The following is a 19,860-nucleotide window of genomic DNA, read 5'->3' as shown; positions in this document are numbered from 1 at the left end:
AAGAGTCAGCACAATTGAGGACTTCAGAGATATAAAAAATAATACATGGCGGCATGTTTTTGTGTATTAAAAGTGATGACGAGCCAGTACTGGTCGATAACTACTATTAATATTAAAAAAAAATTATCAAAACTTAAGTGTTGACGCAACAAGATGGAGAGTTATTCGTGAAAGGAGATCCACATGTTCAGTTTACATTCTATGCCGGGGCTTATTCAATGACAAGAAAAAGACACTTGTGAAAATCACAAGTGTTAAGCTAACTTTTGTCCTTTACTTGTAACAAAGGGAACTGAATAACAGTGCTTCTCAACTTGGAGAAGTCCTTTAAGGTTGTCTAATTGCATACCTCAGTTTAAGTTTTTAAATCGTGTTTGCAGTGTCTGACTCCCATTTAGTCGCATGGCTAGGTTTGAAACTTGAAATATTTTGTTTAGCAAACTTGCAAAAGAGAGTTTAACAAACCACTATAATCTCGCGATCACCTAAACGAATATAGGTTGTCCACTCCACCCCAAGCTAAATATTTAAGATAAAGTTTAAAATTCCGATGAAGAGGTATGAAAACTTCTCTGCCCTAGTTCACGTCCTCCGGCCCATCACCCCACGGGGATCATGGACAAAAGTGAAGTGAAGTAGAACTTTCACGCCCTTAATAAAACCAAGAATTTGGTCATTTCACGTTGTTTTTTTTAGGGGAATGACAAGGCAAGACCAAGGATGTACTACGCGCGTACATAGCCACTCTTCTGTTCGTTACACCACGTAATTGTCACAACTGTCATGAATTCCCATTCACTGAAAAAAGGAGCTATCATAGCTTAGATCTAGAGGGAATTCTCGATCTGAAAAGGAACAAACTTAATTTTCGCATTTTTCAACTCATTCTTTGTCAGGTAACCACGAACAAAGATTTTTAAATGTAAATCTCGCAAGCCAGGCCGTTTAGAAAAAGCCACAATTTTGTTTATGCGCGCGCGTTAATTGTGCGTGATATTCTGCGAAGAAAGGATGCACTATGCAATAGTAGAATACTGGGGAATCATCTGTAATAATTTTCGAGCTCCATCGGATAGTTTATACCAGGATAGTAAAATTCGTTGTGAGAATGTTCCCTTTCATCACTCATTTAGAAAAAACCAACATTTTCAGAAACTGAATTCTTTCTGTCATTAATTTTAACTCGCTTCAATTTTTTCGGGGTCTTTGCGCGTCTCTTGTAGGGCTGTACGGATTTTTACTGCTCTGTAACTTCGATGCGTATGGTACACATCCGGGACCTTTTTCTGAAGATTTTCTTAGGAAATAACGCGCCGGGCCGTACGGGTCATATGATAACAACTGTTTTACAACTGAAATTTTCGTGGTCTCTTCCACAAGACACACCATTCAGTCAATGCATGTGTTAGCTGCACAAATTGCAATTTTTGTAATACTCGTGTACTCACTGGCTATTTCATCCCATCAGATCACTGCTACTCAAACTACAAACGTAGCTGGCTTCGACAAAAAGAAGTCTGATGTCAAGTTAAGGTAACCCACGTTGTAACACGTTGTTGCTTAATTGTTACTACTTTGGACATGGACTATAAAGCGGACAGTTTTGATCTTACGTTTCACTGTCACTTATAGAATCGTTCGATTGTCCGCTACTAACCAACTTTGTGTCCACACGATGAAATTTACAGCCCAACACCGTAATTTTCAAAATTAGAGTTCAGGCTTTATTAACGATAGTTTGCCACAACATTTAGGTAACAATGCAGACGAGTTACCTTTTGATAAAATTAACCCTGCGGAGGACTTCCCGTATGACTACTCACATTATTTTAATAAGATGATCTTTGGTCATAAACAAAAACTACCTTATTTTACTGGCTAAGTAAAATGAAGCAAACAACAAAAGAAAACAAATATGCTACATTTTGCAGACTTTTATTTTAATCCCCTGAGAAATTAAACAATAACAACTATAAATTTAAATCACACAAAATGGTAAAGCTGTTAACCAGGGGCTAACAGGCTAGGGCGTTTGCGCAGTGACCCCAAGATTAAGGGTGCATTCCTTTGGGGTGATCAGGACCAGGATCAGCGATCCATGATCACTCGGATCAAGGTGCAACAAAGGAACCAACGAGCCCTTACCCAGAGTGGGTTCATCAGCTCCTTGGATTCGCAATAATCCCAGTGACTGATCCAGACGATCACAAAGGGACGCATCCCTAAAGCCCTCTCCAAACCGGAAATGTTTGACAACAGAACACGATCAAACACTGTTTGGTGACCAAACATGTTGATGTTGTACTGAGTGGCCACACGCTATCAATTATGTTTGATCACCGTCCAGACGAGCAAAATGTTTTACAATGTTTGATCAAATGTTTGTTGTAGTTCAAATTTTATCAAACACGATCAAACATGATCAAACAAGGTGTCCAAACGGGAAAATGTTTAGTCACCAAACAATGTTTGATCGTGTTTTATCGCCAGACATTTCCCGTTTGGAGAGAGCTCAAGGACAAAATGTGACCCCCACCCGACCACACGCCCCTTAAATCTAGGCTTTTAACCTTCAAAACGCGTTTCCACTAAAACATGCTCAGTGGAGCTGTTCAGAGTACAAGTTGTCGTCCTTAAGTGGAGACAAACTTCCTCGCTATCCAACCTTAAAGAAGCAGTCACGTTATTTTGAGTTATTTTCTCCATGTACAAAATTACCTTTAAATTGAAGGAAACCGGCGACTAATAGTTTACTAAGATAGAAAAACGCCAAAAAGATAATAATAACCCAGAAAGAAACAAGGATGGTTAAGGATGGAGAAGATTAATTCGGATTACAAACAACGAACTTGAAAAATTTAGGCTTAACTTTTCAAGATTCGCAAACCGTGACGTGGCTCCTTTAAGATGCGAGTCGTAGCATTCTTTCTGAGTACACTGATCTTGTTCTTCGTCGAGACATTCCTCAATATTAACCCTTGCCTATTTTCTATATCAGCTACTTTATCGTTTAGTTACGCTGTGTAAATTACAAGGTTGTTTTACGTTTGAAATCTCTGCAATCTACACCACAAATAGAGACAAAAATAGTAATAATAAAATACACCCATGCTTTCTCCAGTTATCACATACAAAACAAAACTTGTTTCTCCTGCAAATTGGTGATGTAAATGCTTTTAAAACTTGCATCATCATTCACGTGAAATTTTCAACGAATTAGACGCTCCGTGAAAACCCATCCTGCCATTCACACCCGTTTCAAATACATCTGTGATACGTTACTGGCCTACAATCTCTCGGTGGTTTTGAAAAATCTTTCTCGACTGGAAATGGTGTGAAACATTTCACCTCAAAATAGTAGTCGAAACAACAATTTTTAAAGCGAAATATACGCTATATAACCTTAGGTTGCGTTATGGGATACCTGTAAACTAGCAAACTAATTGACTAAGAACAACGAGAATCCGGACAAAGTTTAAAAAAAAATTGCCATTTAGCAATGTGTACTGATATGTCATGGTATTTCATGCTCTTCTTCTTTTTTTTTTTTTAAGGTAAAACAATTATTCCACTCGCATTTGTTGGATGCGATGACATCAGGAAATAAGGCTTTGCTTTGCAAACGCGCCGGTTGATCTGCAGCACTTTAAAACCTCTATTTCGATTCCTTCTTAGGGCTAGAGGCATTGCTTGAGTTGTCAATTTATTGTTTCGTTTGGCCAATTATAAGGAACTCTCTAAACGCTGCAGGTTGGCCGAAACGCGCTCTCGAGCTATACTTCTTAGTATTCTCCCTTATAAAACATCGCGAGTACAATAAGTCGATAGCTTTCGGTTTCAAATGTCCTTAGGTTTCAATCGACTTCGCAATTCCAAACTGGCGTTTGGACGTGAATCAGACAACAGAAACCTAGACTGTGCAGTTGTATTCGTGTTTTGTTTGTCATAGAGAAATCCGCAATCATCTTGACTGATCTTCTACGTGTAAAAGATAATTAAAAACCACTGATTTGTCCTGTAAACAAACAGAGTCTTTGCTCTTGGTTTCTATCGCGTTAGAGTCTATCGGTCCATCCAACAAGGCCTCGTCAAGATTGTACTGTACGAATTGTATCGCGCAAAACAAGAACTAAAAAAGCTACAACGAACACTACCTCATTGTTTACTCTGCTCCTTCTTATCCTCTAAGGCCCAAGTCAAACGTAGAACTTCACATGAGACGAACTGTAAATTGCAATTTGAGTCGATCCAAACGGGTAAAGCTTGACCGTTGGCTCAAACGCCGAACTTAATTCGAATTTAGATCGCCCAACAAGTTCTATCCGTCTGCTTCAGACGAATAAAACATGTTGGTTGATCTAAATTCAGTCTGGCGAACTCAGATGAGTCAAACGTCGAACTTATCATGAACTTGATTCGCTCAGTTTAGCTCGTCTCATGCGAAGTTCGACGCTTGACCTGGGCCTAAAACGACTATTTTTCAAAGCTGTTAGTAAACGTAACTCTAGTTATTCAGTTTTGTCCCCTTAAAACAACATTTTAGCTATTAAATTTTATAACCGACCTGATCTTCTTGCTGCGGTCAGGACACCTGGTCGCAGCATATTCATGGTAAGAGACAGCGATGTAGGTCTCTTATGCTGATTAAGGTTATGGTCTAGGTTCCCGGATGCGTTCCACAAAAGCGCTACTCTAGAGAGCTTTGAAAGGAAAGGGCATTATAAAGATTTATATTATTAAAAGCTTACAGAACTAAGAATGCTATTCAAAGGAAATGTTGCAAAACCAAATAAGATTATCTGTGTTAAGCGAATTAAGAATTTGCTATAAAACTACAGCCCGATGGAAGAAAGAGAATACGAATGACTTTTTTTCGTTACTGACGGCCAAAATGACATTATTTCTGGCAATCAAATATAGTGTATCTAAATTTCAAACAAAAATCGATCCAAGAAACTATACCGTAACCTTCAAATTTCAACTTACAACAAGAAATTTCAACTTACAACTTAATACTTCAACTTAATCTTAAAATGTCAACTTAGAACTGTTTTCACTTTTTGCAGAGGTTCTTATGACCTAGTTCCCAGGCCAACACTTGACACTCACGGCTGCAGTATGCCTCCTCACAGTTACCGCATCTTTTTAACTTTTCTCCTTCTCCGCCAAGGCAGTTGCCACACCGACGGATCGGCTCCATGCCACACGTGCTACGGTATTTGACCGCGATCTGTAATTTTTAAAGACAATCATTATTTACCGCTACTAAAGCTCTTTCGAGAAACAGAGGTTCATACGTTAACACGACTCAGGAAAGGTGGAGGTCGAAAATAGCTTCGCGAAAAAGCAAAGTAACACATCACTTCTCTACGTTTCTAATCTCTTCTGAGCACTTAAATGAACAGCTACTGTACACTTAAGCGCCATACACGTACGTACACACGCTTTGCTCAAGTTGGCTCTAGTCAATAGCAACAGACTCCGGTTAAAAGAGTGGGAAAGTTTCATTACGCTTGAATGGCGGGAAAAGCTGGTACATAGGAAAATTATGTTCGAATCGGAAAAAAACGAACGTGGACATTGCCACGAGAACTAAGACGACTTTACCAACGGACAAATAACTGCATATAAGCCTAAACTAGTTCTTACCTCCCAGTAATAAGACTGAAAATTATTCACACCAGGCGTCTGGTGTACCTGAGCTGCCTGGTTTCTTAGACAGTACGAGATATCATTCAGTGCTCTGAAGTGGTATCCTAACTCCGTGAACGCCTTGGAACGCCGGAACATTGTTTTTACAAGTATTTTGTCCGACTCTTCATTGTCTGAAAAATAAAATGCGAAATATCAAAAACAGGTTATCAAATGGGCACCATTCAACCATTGTGAAAGAGATGTTTCTCAACTTTGCTCTTGTGTTTCTTTACGGTGTATAATCACATCTTATGCATTTTTCTACGCCGCATGTCATGTAAGGTAAGGTAAAGGTTAAGTCGCTTTCAGAGGAAGCTGATCCAAACAGCAGGAACTTATCCTAGTTTCCGTAGCAAAGGGCGACTAGGAACATTGCTACTAACCCTGGATGAGGTGCTAGTCCATCGCAGGCTACAGCGCCCAGTCCCCCACCCCACCCCCCCGGCCCCCCTGCCAAATCTTTTTTGTAAAATTTCTTTAACAGTCTGCTCCTAACCATACATGTATGTAATCTTTAGTGGATGGTAAAATTGACAGAGCAAACTACAGAACACAACATTGTGACCCCAGCTACATGTAGGACTTGGACAAGAGCCGCTGTCCAGCAACCACTATGCCTTCACGTCTTCCCCATTTACCTCAGCAAATTACTATTTTAATGCCCCCTTAGATTTGAAAAATTGGCTCTGAAATCATCAAAGATTCTTAACAAACCTTCAAGGCATCTTGCCATGGCCTCATTGCAGTCACGCAGGGCGCTGTCCCAATCGGAGTTGTTTAGGTGGCATTGTGCACGGTTACTATACAACACAGCTGGTAACACCCACCTGCAGGGAAGACGAAATGGTGTTTAACGGGAACTTTGAAAACTCAAATTGAAAACAATGGAAAAAAATAATGGTCTGGTTTTGATGAAAATTGCTACATTAGTCCACTAGATAATGTCTCCATGAGTTTCTCTGCAGTTCTAATATATGATCTTTCTGTTCACTTGCATTAGTGCACTAAAAGGATGCAATCATGCCTATAAATGCACAGGCTTTTCAAGACTTCAAAATGAAAAACGTTCCAGCAAACTAAACATTACACGTATTAATTTATATCTTCACCTCTGTGTTCTAAATTTGAGTATTAGCAAAGGTACATACTCAAAAACTTTAGTACGGTTTTGACCAAATACAATATGCAGTAAAATCCCCCCCAAATAGTGCTCTTTTACAGAAGATCCCGCGCTCGTTACTAGTAAAAGTGAGTGCATTCTACGAATAGTAAGTCCACTACAGTGGGGTGCACAACTCTCGTCTCGTGAGAAAGACTCAGAAGAAGTGCAAACTTAAAATAAATTAGTACAAATTACAATCATAAATCAGAAAACTGATTTATTTCTATCTACATCTACACAAAGCTTGACAACGATAAAATCTTCCTTACCAACGACTCCCATCTTTTCTTGCCTTGCTGACCTCCAAACAGTGAGGCATAAACTTTAATGCTATTGTGTAAAGTCTCGCTGCATCGTTAAACAAGCCTAACTTGAATTTTTTGTTGCCTTCATCTTTTAGATTCTGCGCAGTGTCTTCATTTCGGCATCGAAAGAAATCTAAACGCTCTTTTCCAAATGCGATGTCTTCCTCTCTCCATTCTCTGGATTACAGTAAAAGGTGGCAAAAAATTAATATATTTGACTGTATGCACCTTGGTGAAGAGAGGCACTGTGAGAGTAAATAATTGCCTTGTCCAAAAACACTTCCTTTAAAAATAATGACCCCTGCCAGGGCTTGAACACAGATTGCCCAATCCAGAGTTTAGTGCACTGAACAATAGGCATCGGGCCCCACACATGATGACTAATGCAGTACTACAAATAGGGAAGGTGCAGTGGCCTCCTGGTAAGTGAGCTCGACTCCGGATCAATTGGTCAGGGTTCGAGCCGCCAGGGACATCGTGTTGTGTTCTTGGACACTTTATATGTACACTTTACTTTCACAGAGCCTCCCTCCACACAGGTGTATAATGTAGTTAATGCTGACATTAACCCTGTGATGGACTAGCATCCCATCCAGGGGGTAGTAGAAATACTCCTAGTTGGGTAATGCTACATGGAAACTGGAGATAAGCACTGGCCTGAAGCGCCACTTGGCTTGTATGCAGACTGAGTGCTAGAACTTACCGGGTAAGTAACTAGACATTTAAAGCTAAACATGGCAAAATGTACAATGTAAATGTTCCTGGGAGTTGTTACAAACATTCTACAATCCTTGTCATTACTCACTTTTCACAAGTTCTTTTGAGAACTTTCTCTATCTTCTGAGCAAGGCTAATAGCTGGTTGCTGGGAGATAAAACAACAATAACAATTGAATATTTTTTGTACTCCAGAAGGTCACTAAAAATATTTTAAAAACACTATGTCACACACATGTAAATCAATTTTTAATACATCATTATGGATATTTTAAGAGGCACTCCAGCCAAGTGCTTGTTTCAAGCAGAAACACTATGGTTTCTGGTACAATGTATACATGTATGGTTGTGACAAATGAAAAACTCTACCTGATGACAAGTGATGACCAACGTGGTACTCTTGGGAGTAATGCCACACTTTATCAAGTTCTTAGCCTTGTCTTCAGACTCTGCCAGGTTTGCGATGGCACGTAATGTTGGACCTTGAATCTGTAGCACACAAAAAAGGACTAAAATTGACTAACTGTTAGAAGTAAGAAAAGTTATCAATAACAATGGATGGAAAAAGAGTCCCAGAATTGGGTTTCCAGAACACAAAATGGGGGTCTGCTTTACAACACTGTTCTAACCCACCATCTGTACCCTCATCATCTTCTCCCTCCCCCCCCCCCCCCACCCCCTCTACCACCACCAGTCCCATCTTAATACATCTTATTTTTAGATTTGATGTTTCTATCTTAACTTTAGGAATGTTTTCAACTTAAAAGGTGTACTGTAGCATGTTCAGATTACATCACAGATTTAAACAAAACTCCAAACATATTAAATGGGGATTGTAATTTCCATTTCTATTTTCGAAAAAATATATTTCTTTGATCTGACATTTTTTTCCCTACAAAGTTGTAATCAGAGAAGGTTTGTGGAACAGGGACAGTGCAGTGGTGAGAGCACTCACCTCCCACCAATACGGCCCAGGATCAATTCAAGCCTGGTGCCATACATGTACAAGATGTCTGTTGAGTTTGTTGTTGGCTCTTGCCTTGCTACAAGGGATTTTCTCCATGTTCTCTGGTTTTCCTCCCTTCACAAAAACTTACATTTCCAAATTCCAATTTGACCAGCTTAGAGGATGAGCAAGAAACCAGCAGCTGCATACATGTATTGTAATTTAAAAATTGTATTGAGGTTCACTGATTCTATATTAACTAAGGTACATGGTACATGCATAGGGCAACCTTAACTTATTTGGGAGTTTGATTACATGTACCTATTTAAGAATTAAGGTAAACAGTCAATGTTGGGTTACATTATCTAAAACAGTAAATGTAATATCTAATATCAATGTAAGAAACCTGGTTTACCTCTTTGTGATAAGAGACCATGTACCTTGCAAGTGTCTGCAGGATTTCCTGTAATAAAATATAAAAACATTTCATTAATGCCCATGACAACAGAATACTACAACTACAAGTGCAGTTCATACTGTCTATTGTACTCTGCATATTAAATAGTTTCATGACTTTTTTAATAGTTAACCTTTCCATGTTTACATAGTTGATTATCGGAATCTCACCTCACTTTCCAATATCTTGTTTCGGCATCGACCATCATGAGTGGACAGTTGCAATATCACCTCCAGATAGGCATTCAATGGTCCATTATTAGACAAATGTACTGTATAGAAAAAAGAAAGCTACATCTAGTAATTCCCAGTTCTTACAGTATGTATGTATTCTCACATACATACATGTACATGGACATAGGTTAGTCTTACCTTTTGGTTGGGCTTTCACTACCCCTTGGTCAGTTTTTACTCCACTTAGAGAAAAGATGTGGGTCACCTTAACAGTACTTGTACCATTTCTCAGAAAAGAGCTTACATGCATTTTATCTTGCAAGCTCAAAAGAGGGTGCATACATGTATCTGCATCAAGAAGCCTGAACTACAGCAATGAGTGAGGCCAGGGCCTAAACCCAGACGTACTAAGCATTAGGTCATCATGCCTCTTGCTTATTAGGGACAGAGAAAGACAAACACAGAGAAACCATGGTGCTCACTGTCTTCTCTTGCATGTAGGAATTATGTGAGAAATTCAGAAGAAAGACAAATCATGGCTGACCTCAATGTACAGTACCCTTATAGCACTGTCATTGAAACAGAACAGGGGCACTGAAGTAACAAGAGTACTTATTGGTACTGAGGCCTTTATCAAAATAGTGCCAAAGCATTTAAAGCTGACACTTTTGGAAGAGAAAGCTGCTAAATTGACTAATTGAAAGGCCATATGCAAGAACGTCCCCTGGATTTTTCGGCCATTTTTGAAAGTGCTCAAAACTAGCTGAATTTTGGCATGTGGGCTTTGTTTCACCTGAGAAACATTGCTCTGAAGTTTTTTTTTGCTGGGTTGCTTTTCGTTCTCGGGAAATAACGTATGCAAAAAAGGCACACAGGTTGGAAAAACTGAGTGGTTTATTGCATACACAATATCTCGAGAACGAAGTGAACTTTGGTGCAAAAACTACGGGACATTGCTTAACATACCTGAAAGAAACTGCATGCAAAATTTGGAGCGTTTTCGACAAAGTTCACTTTTGATTAAAATACTTGACGCCTTTTCCCGCCGAGTCTGTCAAATAAACGAAGCCAGGCCTTTGTTATGATAAACAGAGCCAATCCTTTGTTATAATAGCCAAGCCAAGCCTTTGTTGTAAGTCGAAGTCTTGCCTCAGCTTATTATAACAAAGGATCGGCCCGCCGCGACCGCAAGGACTTTGATTTTACTTAGAAACCCGCAAAATGTCAATTTCACGCAACTTATATAAGCTCAAGTTTGTTGATTTCAGGTCAAAAGTGGTTAAAATGTTGACTCATGTTAACGCGCGACGGCAAGGATGTTGATTTCTCTTAGAAAGCAGCAAAATGTCAATTTCACGCAACATAAAAGCTCAAAAATGTCAATTGTAACATAACTAAAGCAAAGCGCCCACTCTGATTGGTTAATTTAGCGTCTACTATTTGCCCATGGGTGTACGCTGCTGACGTGTGTGCTAATGTTTACAAAGCAAATCCTTTGACAGACATTGTTTCCAAGGTAATGGCTGACATCCCTCTCCCAGAAATGCGAAACTGTCTTCACAGTTGTGTGAAGATGAAACTTTATTGCGTTACTGGTGTGCAGTCAGTTGTCATGATTGAATTTTCGCGCGCTTGTTTTCTCTTGTCATGTAAGACTACAGGAACATTTTTTTGTGATGTAGCTCAATAAAAGGACTTCTGTTGTTCCCATGTCTCAATGCTATGTTATAAAACAAATGGTAATGCCATAGTGTGTACTATTGAGTTATGGATGCACTTGGGAGGTTTGCTAAGCACTCAAGAAGCTAGAGTCGCACGAGGCGATAGCCTCGTGCGACTCTTACGCCTCTTTCGTGCTTAGCAACCTCCCGCGTGCATCCATAACTCAATAGTACACGCTATGGCGTTTACCATTTGTTAATTTTAGGTCAAAAAAGGTTTAAATGTTGATTTCACGTTAACCTGTGACGGGAAGGTTGTTGATTTCACTTAGAAAACAGCAAAATGTTAATTTCACGCAACATATAAGCTCAAAAATGTTGATTTCAGGTCTAAAGGGGTAAAAATGCTGATTTCATGTTAACGTGTGACGGGAAGGTTGTTGATTTCACTCAGAAAACAGCAAAATGTTAATTTCACGCAACGTACCTGCATAAACTCAAAAATGTTGATTTCAGGTCTAAATAGGTAAAAATGTTGATTTCACCTGACACGTGACGGAAAGGATGTTGATTTCACTTAGAAAACAGCAAAAAATGGCACTCAACCGAAACATCTGTCATAGAAACAACCGACACTATTCTTAAAGCGATAGACCAGAAGATGTTGACTTCGGTAGTGTTCTTAGACATGAGTAAGGCATTTGACAGCGTCAACCACGAAACCCTAATTTTGAAGTTGCGAGATGTAGGCGCCTCAGACCCAGTTATCCAGTGGTTTGGTAGCTACCTTAATGATAGACGACAAGTGGTTCGAATCCATTCAACATTGTCAGAGCCCTTGCCCATAGTCTGTGGCGTTCCGCAGGGAAGTATACTGGGACCACTTTTATTTAGCATTTACACAAATGATCTTTCTTCAGCACCACAGAATTGCAGCGTCCAGAGCTATGTGGACGACACTAAGCTAGTTATATCCTTCAAAATGAAAGATACTGTAAACGCCTTTGCTGACTTAAGAGTTGATTTGCATAGAATAGGCCAATGGTGTTCCAACAACCATTTATTGTTGAACCCAAGCAAGACTAAACTCATGGTGTTTGGCAGCAGGCAAATGCATTCCAGACTGGACACTCCCAGCCTCACCTTCATGGGAAGAGAACTCGTACCGGAGCACACCGCTAAAGATCTTGGGGTGATTTTGGACAAGAACCTGACCTATGACGAACACATTACCAAAACTGTCTCCTCCTGTATGTCTTGTCTCGGTCAAATAAGCCGCACAAAGCATGTTTTTGACAAATGCACCCTACTAACTATTATAAATACTTTAGCTTTTAGTAAACTTTTTTATTGTTCGAACGTGTGGGCGAATACATCAAAAAGTAATATAAATAAATTACAAGGTATTCAGAACTTTGCCGCTCGAATTGCGACCAGTACACACAAATATGATCACATCACACCAGTTTTAAAAGAGCTTAAATGGCTACCAGTCGCAACTCAGTTATATTTCAGGAGCGCTATCATGGCCTACAAATGTCTAACATCTCGCGTGCCGGAGTATCTGTCTTCCCAGTTCAGTAAGCGAGGAGAAATAAGCGGACGTGCCACAAGAAGTTCACAAATGCTGAACATTCCTCTTTTTAAGTCTGCCAGTGGTCAGAGAACGTTCTACTACAGAACAGTCAGTATCTGGAACTCCATGGATAGCTCTCTAAAAACTCTCGAGAAAGTATCTGCTTTTAAGTTTTATCTTAAACGTAAACTTATTAAGGATTTTATAGATTTCTAATTCTAGTTAATTAATCTTAATGAATCTTAGAGTTTTTAAGTAGTTTTAAATTATTATTGTATTGTCTTTGAAAAGCCTCTAAAGGGAAAGTCAATAAAGTATGTATGTATGTATGTAGCAAAATGTTAATTTCACCCAACGTATAAGCTCAAAAATGTTGATTTCAGGTTTAAATAGGTAAAATATGGTGGTCGGAAAATAGTGTTAACATCTGGAACTTACTTTGGTTATCTGGGACAATGATTATCTGCACTGAACAAATAAACATCAAATAAGCACTTTTCCAAATACAGCAACGTCTTATATGGCTAAAAATCACGAGATAAATACATGTTTTTCGACAAACGCGATCGTAGCTTTATGTCACACACCGCCTAACAGATTATCAAATTAACCCTTCTGCGCAACGTACAGGTCTTCATACATCTGCATGTCTGCTGATCCCAGAAGTTCAAAACACTACAAATCATGCTGATATGAAATAAAATCAACGCAACCCGGATCACAGATCCATGTTACAATCGATAGCTACTTGTTGGCCATTATTATCTTTAAATGAAAAAAGCCGAAACAATATAGTTACCAGTTCGAGAAACGCGAGCAGAACATGATCACAATGCTGCCTGAAAAGGTCTTTACACCTCGTGCGCGGGAAAACATGGCAAAAACTAGTTCTCGCTTTCCAAACTTTGACACTAGCAACACTTGGCAAATGGGCCACAACTCACGAGAGGGTATTTTTCTTGGGCAAGAACTGCTCTTGGACTTTGCTGCCTGGCTCGATCTGACTTCGAATGCCAAAAACACGATTACGGTATATCAGCTGCCTTTGAAGTTTCAGAACACATTTTGATTCTTTAAAACGTGCTGATGACTTACAGGTTTATCGAGGCTTTATGATGCCTCTCAACCACCAGGCAGGCATACAAGGTACTTTAACAAAATGCTTAAGATATTAGTTGACAGAGCTCTAATGCAGCACATCTCTTTTTTGTTCAATGGTATTTTGTTTGACGCTCCATCGATTCATGTGTTGTGCTCACGTCACAATAACCAATGTAAACAATCTGTTCCCAGATTTCCGCTCTATATACTATTTTCCTTTGACTTTAAGACAGCTAAGATTCAGTGGAATACGCTATAAACAGTCTGCCTGTTTGCTGTTCAACAAAATAATACAGTGTAAGAAGGTTTCTTTTGTTTTTGTTCAACAAAAGATCTCCAAAAGGTGCCGCTTGGAAAACTGAGTTTTGGCATACGTTATTTCTCGAGAACGAAGAGCGCCCAAACCAAACCAATTTCAGAGCAATGTTTCTCAGGTAAAACGAAGCCTACATGCCAAATTCAGCTATGTTTGAGCACTTTCAAAATGGCCAAAAAATCTAGGGGACGTTCTTGCGTGCGGCCTTTCAATTACAGACAATGTGTTTAGCAACTGAGTGAAATATTAGACATCTGCCAGTTGATAAGTTCACCTAGTAAAAAGTATAATTTGTACATGTATGTACAAGGATGTCACTGCAAAGGTGACAAGTTAAAAGTCGAATATAGCAAACCTCCATCCTCCAGGTATGTCATGAGTCCATTCTTGTCAATCATTTGCCAGCTGAGCTCCTCACTCAGGCACAACTTGCCGACGATCTTCATGCACATTGCTGCCATGTTACTGTCATTTGCAGTAACTATTGGTGTTTGAAACCATTTTACCAGAGCCTGCATGATGATAAATACATGTTATTGTACAATTTAGAGACAAAAGAAAAAAAAATTCGCAGAGATTGAAAAATTCAATAAGCCATAACTTAGTTATAAAATGCAAGGGAAATGTCTTGACTTTACAGTATTTTACAAATTGATGTACTTTCTGTTTCTCTTCCTTCAACCTTCATTGTTCTGGTAATGGAAAAAGACTCACCTTCCATACTATTTTATCTTTAAAAACCAGTTTTCTGTATCGATCACTCTGCTCTGCAATCTATGATACAAAACAATGCATAACCTTACGCACAAAATAATATGCTGCAAATTGTTTGATAAAGGAATTAATATACGTTGTACGTGCTGTAACTAAATTGTATCAGCTCTACAAGATTTCAACCTCTTAAGGTTATTCCCCATATTGCATTACACATTCCTACTGTGCATAATTTCACGCGTGATTAGCACGCGCACACTAAGAAATGGCGGCTTTTTCTTTACAGCTGGACCTCGCCATAGAGGTAAATCATCATTTTTTCTGTTGTTTTGAACTGAGTAATAAATTCCTCTGTGTAAAATAAATATGGACCAATTCTCAGTGTAGAACAAAACGCAATTGTCGGAAACGTGAATTTAGCAAGCAATCGTGACTACAATCATGGTGCTATTATAAGGATTTATATGGGTATAAACAAGGTGCTGTTGCTCCTAAACGAACATGGGGACCCCTCATTTTTATTTCAAAATTTAAGTTCCTATAATATAAACTATCAATAGGCAAAGTTTCACAAAAATCTCAGTGCAGGTTCTATTTCAGTGGAATGACCTTAAGGTTTATTTGTTTCAACCTACATTTATTTAATTTTTTTTTCTTTCAGTTTTTGGGAGGTTCTCAAAAGAACAACGTGCACACCACCCACCTCCTCAGTCCTGAGTCCACTAATAGAGAACATTGCATTGTTTGTAAACTTACTACCCAGGATACATGTCACTGAGTATAAAGCACTTGTTTGTTTCATTTCCTTTTCAAATTTTGTACATGTAGCTACTTTAAATTATTTTTTCTTTCATTTCTGTCTAAATCAAAATTTCCTGAACATTACTAATCGTCACTGGACAAGGAACCAAAAAAGTGTTACTGATGAAATTTAACATTATAGGGTTTGTTGAAAGGGAAAATTACTCTGAAAATTATTCAATTACACTTGAGTTAAAATTGAGTCTCTGTTACCCATTTCATGCAGGCTTTTAGCCAGATGGGTTTCTGGGCATCCAGAGGATGCCCACTTTTAAAAGGAAAAATTTTGTTTTAAACATTTTTCTCATGTTACTTATATATAATTATTTGCTTGTTTCAGCTTTATCCTACCATGCATTTTGGATGCCCACTCTTCTTGACTAAAAGCCTGCTGACAAAATTGTATAGATTTTGTTTGAAAGCACCCCCGTCATTGCTGAAGAGAGGTTTTCCCTGCTCACAGTGGAGAAGGTGAGAAAGTAAACACTGTCTAACTTACCTGAAGAATAATTACAGTTCCTGCCATCTGCATTTTCCAGCTCCAAGAACGTAACACATTCAATGCACGATCAGCAATGGACGGCACCTGGATAACTTTGAAATTTTCTTCAGACTGATCAAACCGGTCCTCTAAGACACGTTTTTCATATGGTTTAAGTTCACGTCTGTATGCCTTGACAATCATTTTCTGGCAATTGTCTTTCAAAATCAGGTTTCCAATTTTTGAAAGTGCATTTAAGAAGACAATTCTGTCACAAGCTTCATGTTCCAGGCAACACAAGGTTTTTAACGCGCACACCGCAGGGTAACAACCCAAAAGATCAAGGTCGGCATCACAGAAGTCCAAAAGAGCTTCCACAGTATTATTTTCCATGATTTGGGTACGATTTGTTTGAGTGTAATGAGGCAGGGTTAGAATGTGCTTCAAGACCATTAAACTGTTAAAATGAGCTGCATTCCATGGTTGTACATTCTTTTCTGTACATTCATCAGGACTTCGAATCCATAAAAGTCTGACCACAAAGTTAAGAAGATTTGTGCTAATCAGAACACTAAGGAGGATTTTCTTCTCAGGGCTCCCTGTTTTCTGTAAGAAGAACAAGACAACAAATAATAATTATAAAGAATTTTCAACAAATACATGTATATGTGTATAGATATAGCTTATCAGATGTTTTGGTGTGTAGTATTGCTGTATATTTTTACGAGTTGTGCCGTATTTTGACGAGCCTGTAGGGCAAGTCAAAATACAAACAGTGAGTAAATATATACAGCGATACTACACACCAAAACATCTTAAAAGAGATTTATCATCCAACTGCTGTAGTCAATAAATTTATCAGTGAAAGAGGGAGAGTGTGATAGTTTTGCGTGTGCATGCCGACCTGTCCGGCAAATAGGTTTTCTACTGTACAAATAACTGTACAATATCGCTGTATATTTGTGCTGTTATTTGGACGGTATTCGCCGCGGTTGGATAATGAGTGATTGTTACTGACAAACTCATGATACAGCAAGAGTGTGGAAACTACACATACATGTACATGTACTCACAGGTAAACATTTTGATGGATACATGTATCTTCCATAAGCAGACACTAACAGCATACCCTTAAATACTTTTAGAAAAAAGCCCAAAGAAACTATGCTTGCTAACTGGTTTAAGTTGTGTTTCTGTAACTCGATAGAAGCACAGAATTGAACTAGCATGAGCAGTTGATGTAATGATGGTACGAGCAAAGAGAATTTACATTTTGATGATCAAAGTAAACAAAATGTTTTCTTTTTTCGAAACAAAATTTTCTCAAAGAAATAAAAAACATGTTCTCTGTGTTTCTATCGAGTTATAGAAGCACTTGGGGAAGTTTGCGAGAACTTAAAAAAGCTGAGGAAACACTAACCTGTCGGCTTGTGTTCCCACAGTATTTCTCATTCTCCCAAACTTCCACTCGTGTTTCTAATAAACAATTACCTTATGAGCTCTCAATTTCTATCACGTATAGAAATCAAGAGCAGATAATCCAGAGTTTTAGTATAAATCTACTAGTTGTTCAAAACTCTATCTCATTTCTCTTTACAAACACTTCGAAAACCCCACGAAGTGGCCGTCATTTTGTTAACAAGGGCACACTGATATGCTACCCACTATCTGTCACAGAATAAAGAGTGGGTAGCGCAGCCAATCAGATAACAGCATTCATGATAGAACGCTAGTAGATTTATACTAAAACTTGATAGAAACACGGTACACGTTTTCTATTTCTTAAATATTACGATGTGTAGAAGAGTGTAACTTCTACACGAAATTTTAGGTAGGCATCAGAAATTTCATGAAATTCTGTATCTAACCTTTGATACATGACTGTATATCCTCTCCATGAAAAATGTAGAAATTAAAATAAAAAGATAAATGTACAACTATCCATCATCTACAGAAGAAGATAGCCTGGCACCACCACAGCCATGTTTTCCTTTATGATCTTTTATTCATGAGTACTGAAGTAGGAAAACAGGTACTTTTACGCTTGGCAAAGTTCCATGCAGCATGTCTTGCTAGAACTTTGGCATGTAAATACTGTTTTGAAACATGTTGAAGAGAGCACTGCTTATTAGATAACACACCAAGGCAACACACACAAAAAATCATTTGCAATGTTGTTTCAATTGATGTGAAAAGTAGGATTTCATTCCACACGTACTAGTACTGAGTGCAATACTTATAATATTGATGAAGTTTAGTTTCAGGCTAGGCATTTTTTCTTGCAACTTGTCACATAAAATTATAAGACAAGAGAATGGGATTTTTGGAATATATATTTTCACTCTACAAACCAATTTCCTGTTTATATCAGTGAAAATATTTCACCAGCCTTGGTGCATGCATATTTGTACTTTGGCAAGACTAACCAAGCCTGATGTGTTGTTGAAGGACATCATAATTGATAAAGGTATTAGGTATTTAGGGTACCCAAATAACAGCCTAAAATGTGTTGATATCAGGCTCAGTGACTTGATATCACAGGAATCAGGGCAGTAGAAATGGCTGATTATTGACTAACTACAATGCCTAGAATGTACATGCAAGCTCGCATGTAAGAAAACAGCAATAAACTCAACCCAATCCCAACATAAACTGCACATTCCGCCTGGAAGATACACTATCGATTTGCCATTTCAGTTTCCGCAACCAGTAAAAATTGCTATTTACAGTTCTTGATATTCATAGAACGACCACGAAATCCTTGGCAGTTCAAATATTCATTACTGTGTGGCTAAATATAGCATTGTTAACAAAAATTATACACTGTGAGTTCGAGTCTTTCACAGTTAAACGTTCAAAATTCGTCCACGAAACCACAAAGAAGTTCACTATGATGAAAATTCCAATCTGCTCCTCAAAACAACAGTCAGTATAGCACCCGATATCACCAAATTATCAAAATTTTCACAAGATATTCCTGTAAGTTTAGCTTACACGTACGCCATATTTTCACACCTTAATTATTGAGCGCGTGAGCCACTGCGATATACATTTTTTTCAAGCTAACTATCACAAAAAAGTTAACCATGCTTCTTTACCTCACGAAGGAAAACCTTTCTGTTTAGGTATTTTTGTTAACTACTTACCAAAGTGGGTGCGTTTTCCACCAGTTTCACCATCTCGTAAACCGCCTTCAGCTGTCCTTCGCGAAGATTCCGATCCCGACGAACAGTCAGTTCTACCGCTTCTATTGGACTCTCCCCGCCAGCTAAATACTTGAACAAGTCAAGAATTTTTCTTCGCTTTTTCTTATCCAGCGAAATTCCTGTCTGAAAGTACTCAATAACGCTTATATCTATCGCTCCTTCCCCCATCTTGGTGCTGTCTTGATGTCTTTCTTTCTTTTAGCTTCCCCGAAGTCTTAGTCTCTTACTTAGATCCTCTCGGGCCTTACCTCCGATAGAAGTTTGGGCACGGCTCAGAACTGAAACAAACACGCAAGCATGAGCGAGTTTTGGCCGCGCGCCAGGCTCCAAAAAAAGTTCCAAAAAAGGAACTTTATTCCCAATTTTCCTGGTAAGCAGCAACAGTTAACGTCACTAATGCAAGGAAAGCTGGTGTACTGTTTTCGTGGGGAATCAATTTTTTCGGATCGTCCGGGGTAACGCGTTTTGCAATCTGCAAAAATTCGGATTTGTGTTTCATTTGAATTCATTGCCATGTGCATTTAGTAGACGATCGTTCAGCCAGCCGGTTG

The 19,860-nt window shown here is 38.7% G+C and overlaps 1 protein-coding gene across 1 annotated transcript; it reads right to left on the bottom strand.

The window, feature by feature from the left end:
• Window positions 1-1,919: 1,919 nt before the first annotated feature.
• Window positions 1,920-19,542, bottom strand: LOC110046895 (uncharacterized). The gene is made up of 12 exons (XM_089282235.1): window positions 19,250-19,542; window positions 16,122-16,709; window positions 14,822-14,881; window positions 14,463-14,619; window positions 9,451-9,551; window positions 9,239-9,286; window positions 8,247-8,366; window positions 7,967-8,025; window positions 7,126-7,338; window positions 6,409-6,521; window positions 5,650-5,825; window positions 1,920-5,230 (listed from the first exon to the last, which is right to left on the bottom strand). Exons 1-12 carry the CDS (start codon window positions 19,475-19,477, stop codon window positions 5,054-5,056), a joined length of 2,040 nt encoding a protein of 679 aa, XP_089138361.1. The 5' UTR covers window positions 19,478-19,542; the 3' UTR covers window positions 1,920-5,053.
• Window positions 19,543-19,860: the final 318 nt, after the last annotated feature.

This window comes from Orbicella faveolata, unplaced genomic scaffold, assembly GCF_042242905.1.
Source record: "Orbicella faveolata isolate gen_17 unplaced genomic scaffold, um_ofav_v1 contig_12, whole genome shotgun sequence".
NCBI classification, from domain to species: domain Eukaryota; kingdom Metazoa; phylum Cnidaria; class Anthozoa; order Scleractinia; family Merulinidae; genus Orbicella; species Orbicella faveolata.
This window is presented reverse-complemented; position numbering and strand designations above follow the sequence as displayed.

Bases quoted from the DNA above. Each gene is read 5' to 3' on its own strand.
- LOC110046895 (XM_089282235.1), bottom strand. From the start codon at position 19,477: ATGGGGGAAGGAGCGATAGATATAAGCGTTATTGAGTACTTTCAGACA. The intron at 14,620-14,821 runs GTGAGTCTTTTT...ATCATCATGCAG, and splicing joins AAGATAAAATAGTATGGAAG to GCTCTGGTAAAATGGTTTCA. The intron at 7,339-7,966 runs GTGAGTAATGAC...ACTGTAATCCAG, and splicing joins CTCAAAAGAACTTGTGAAAA to AGAATGGAGAGAGGAAGACA.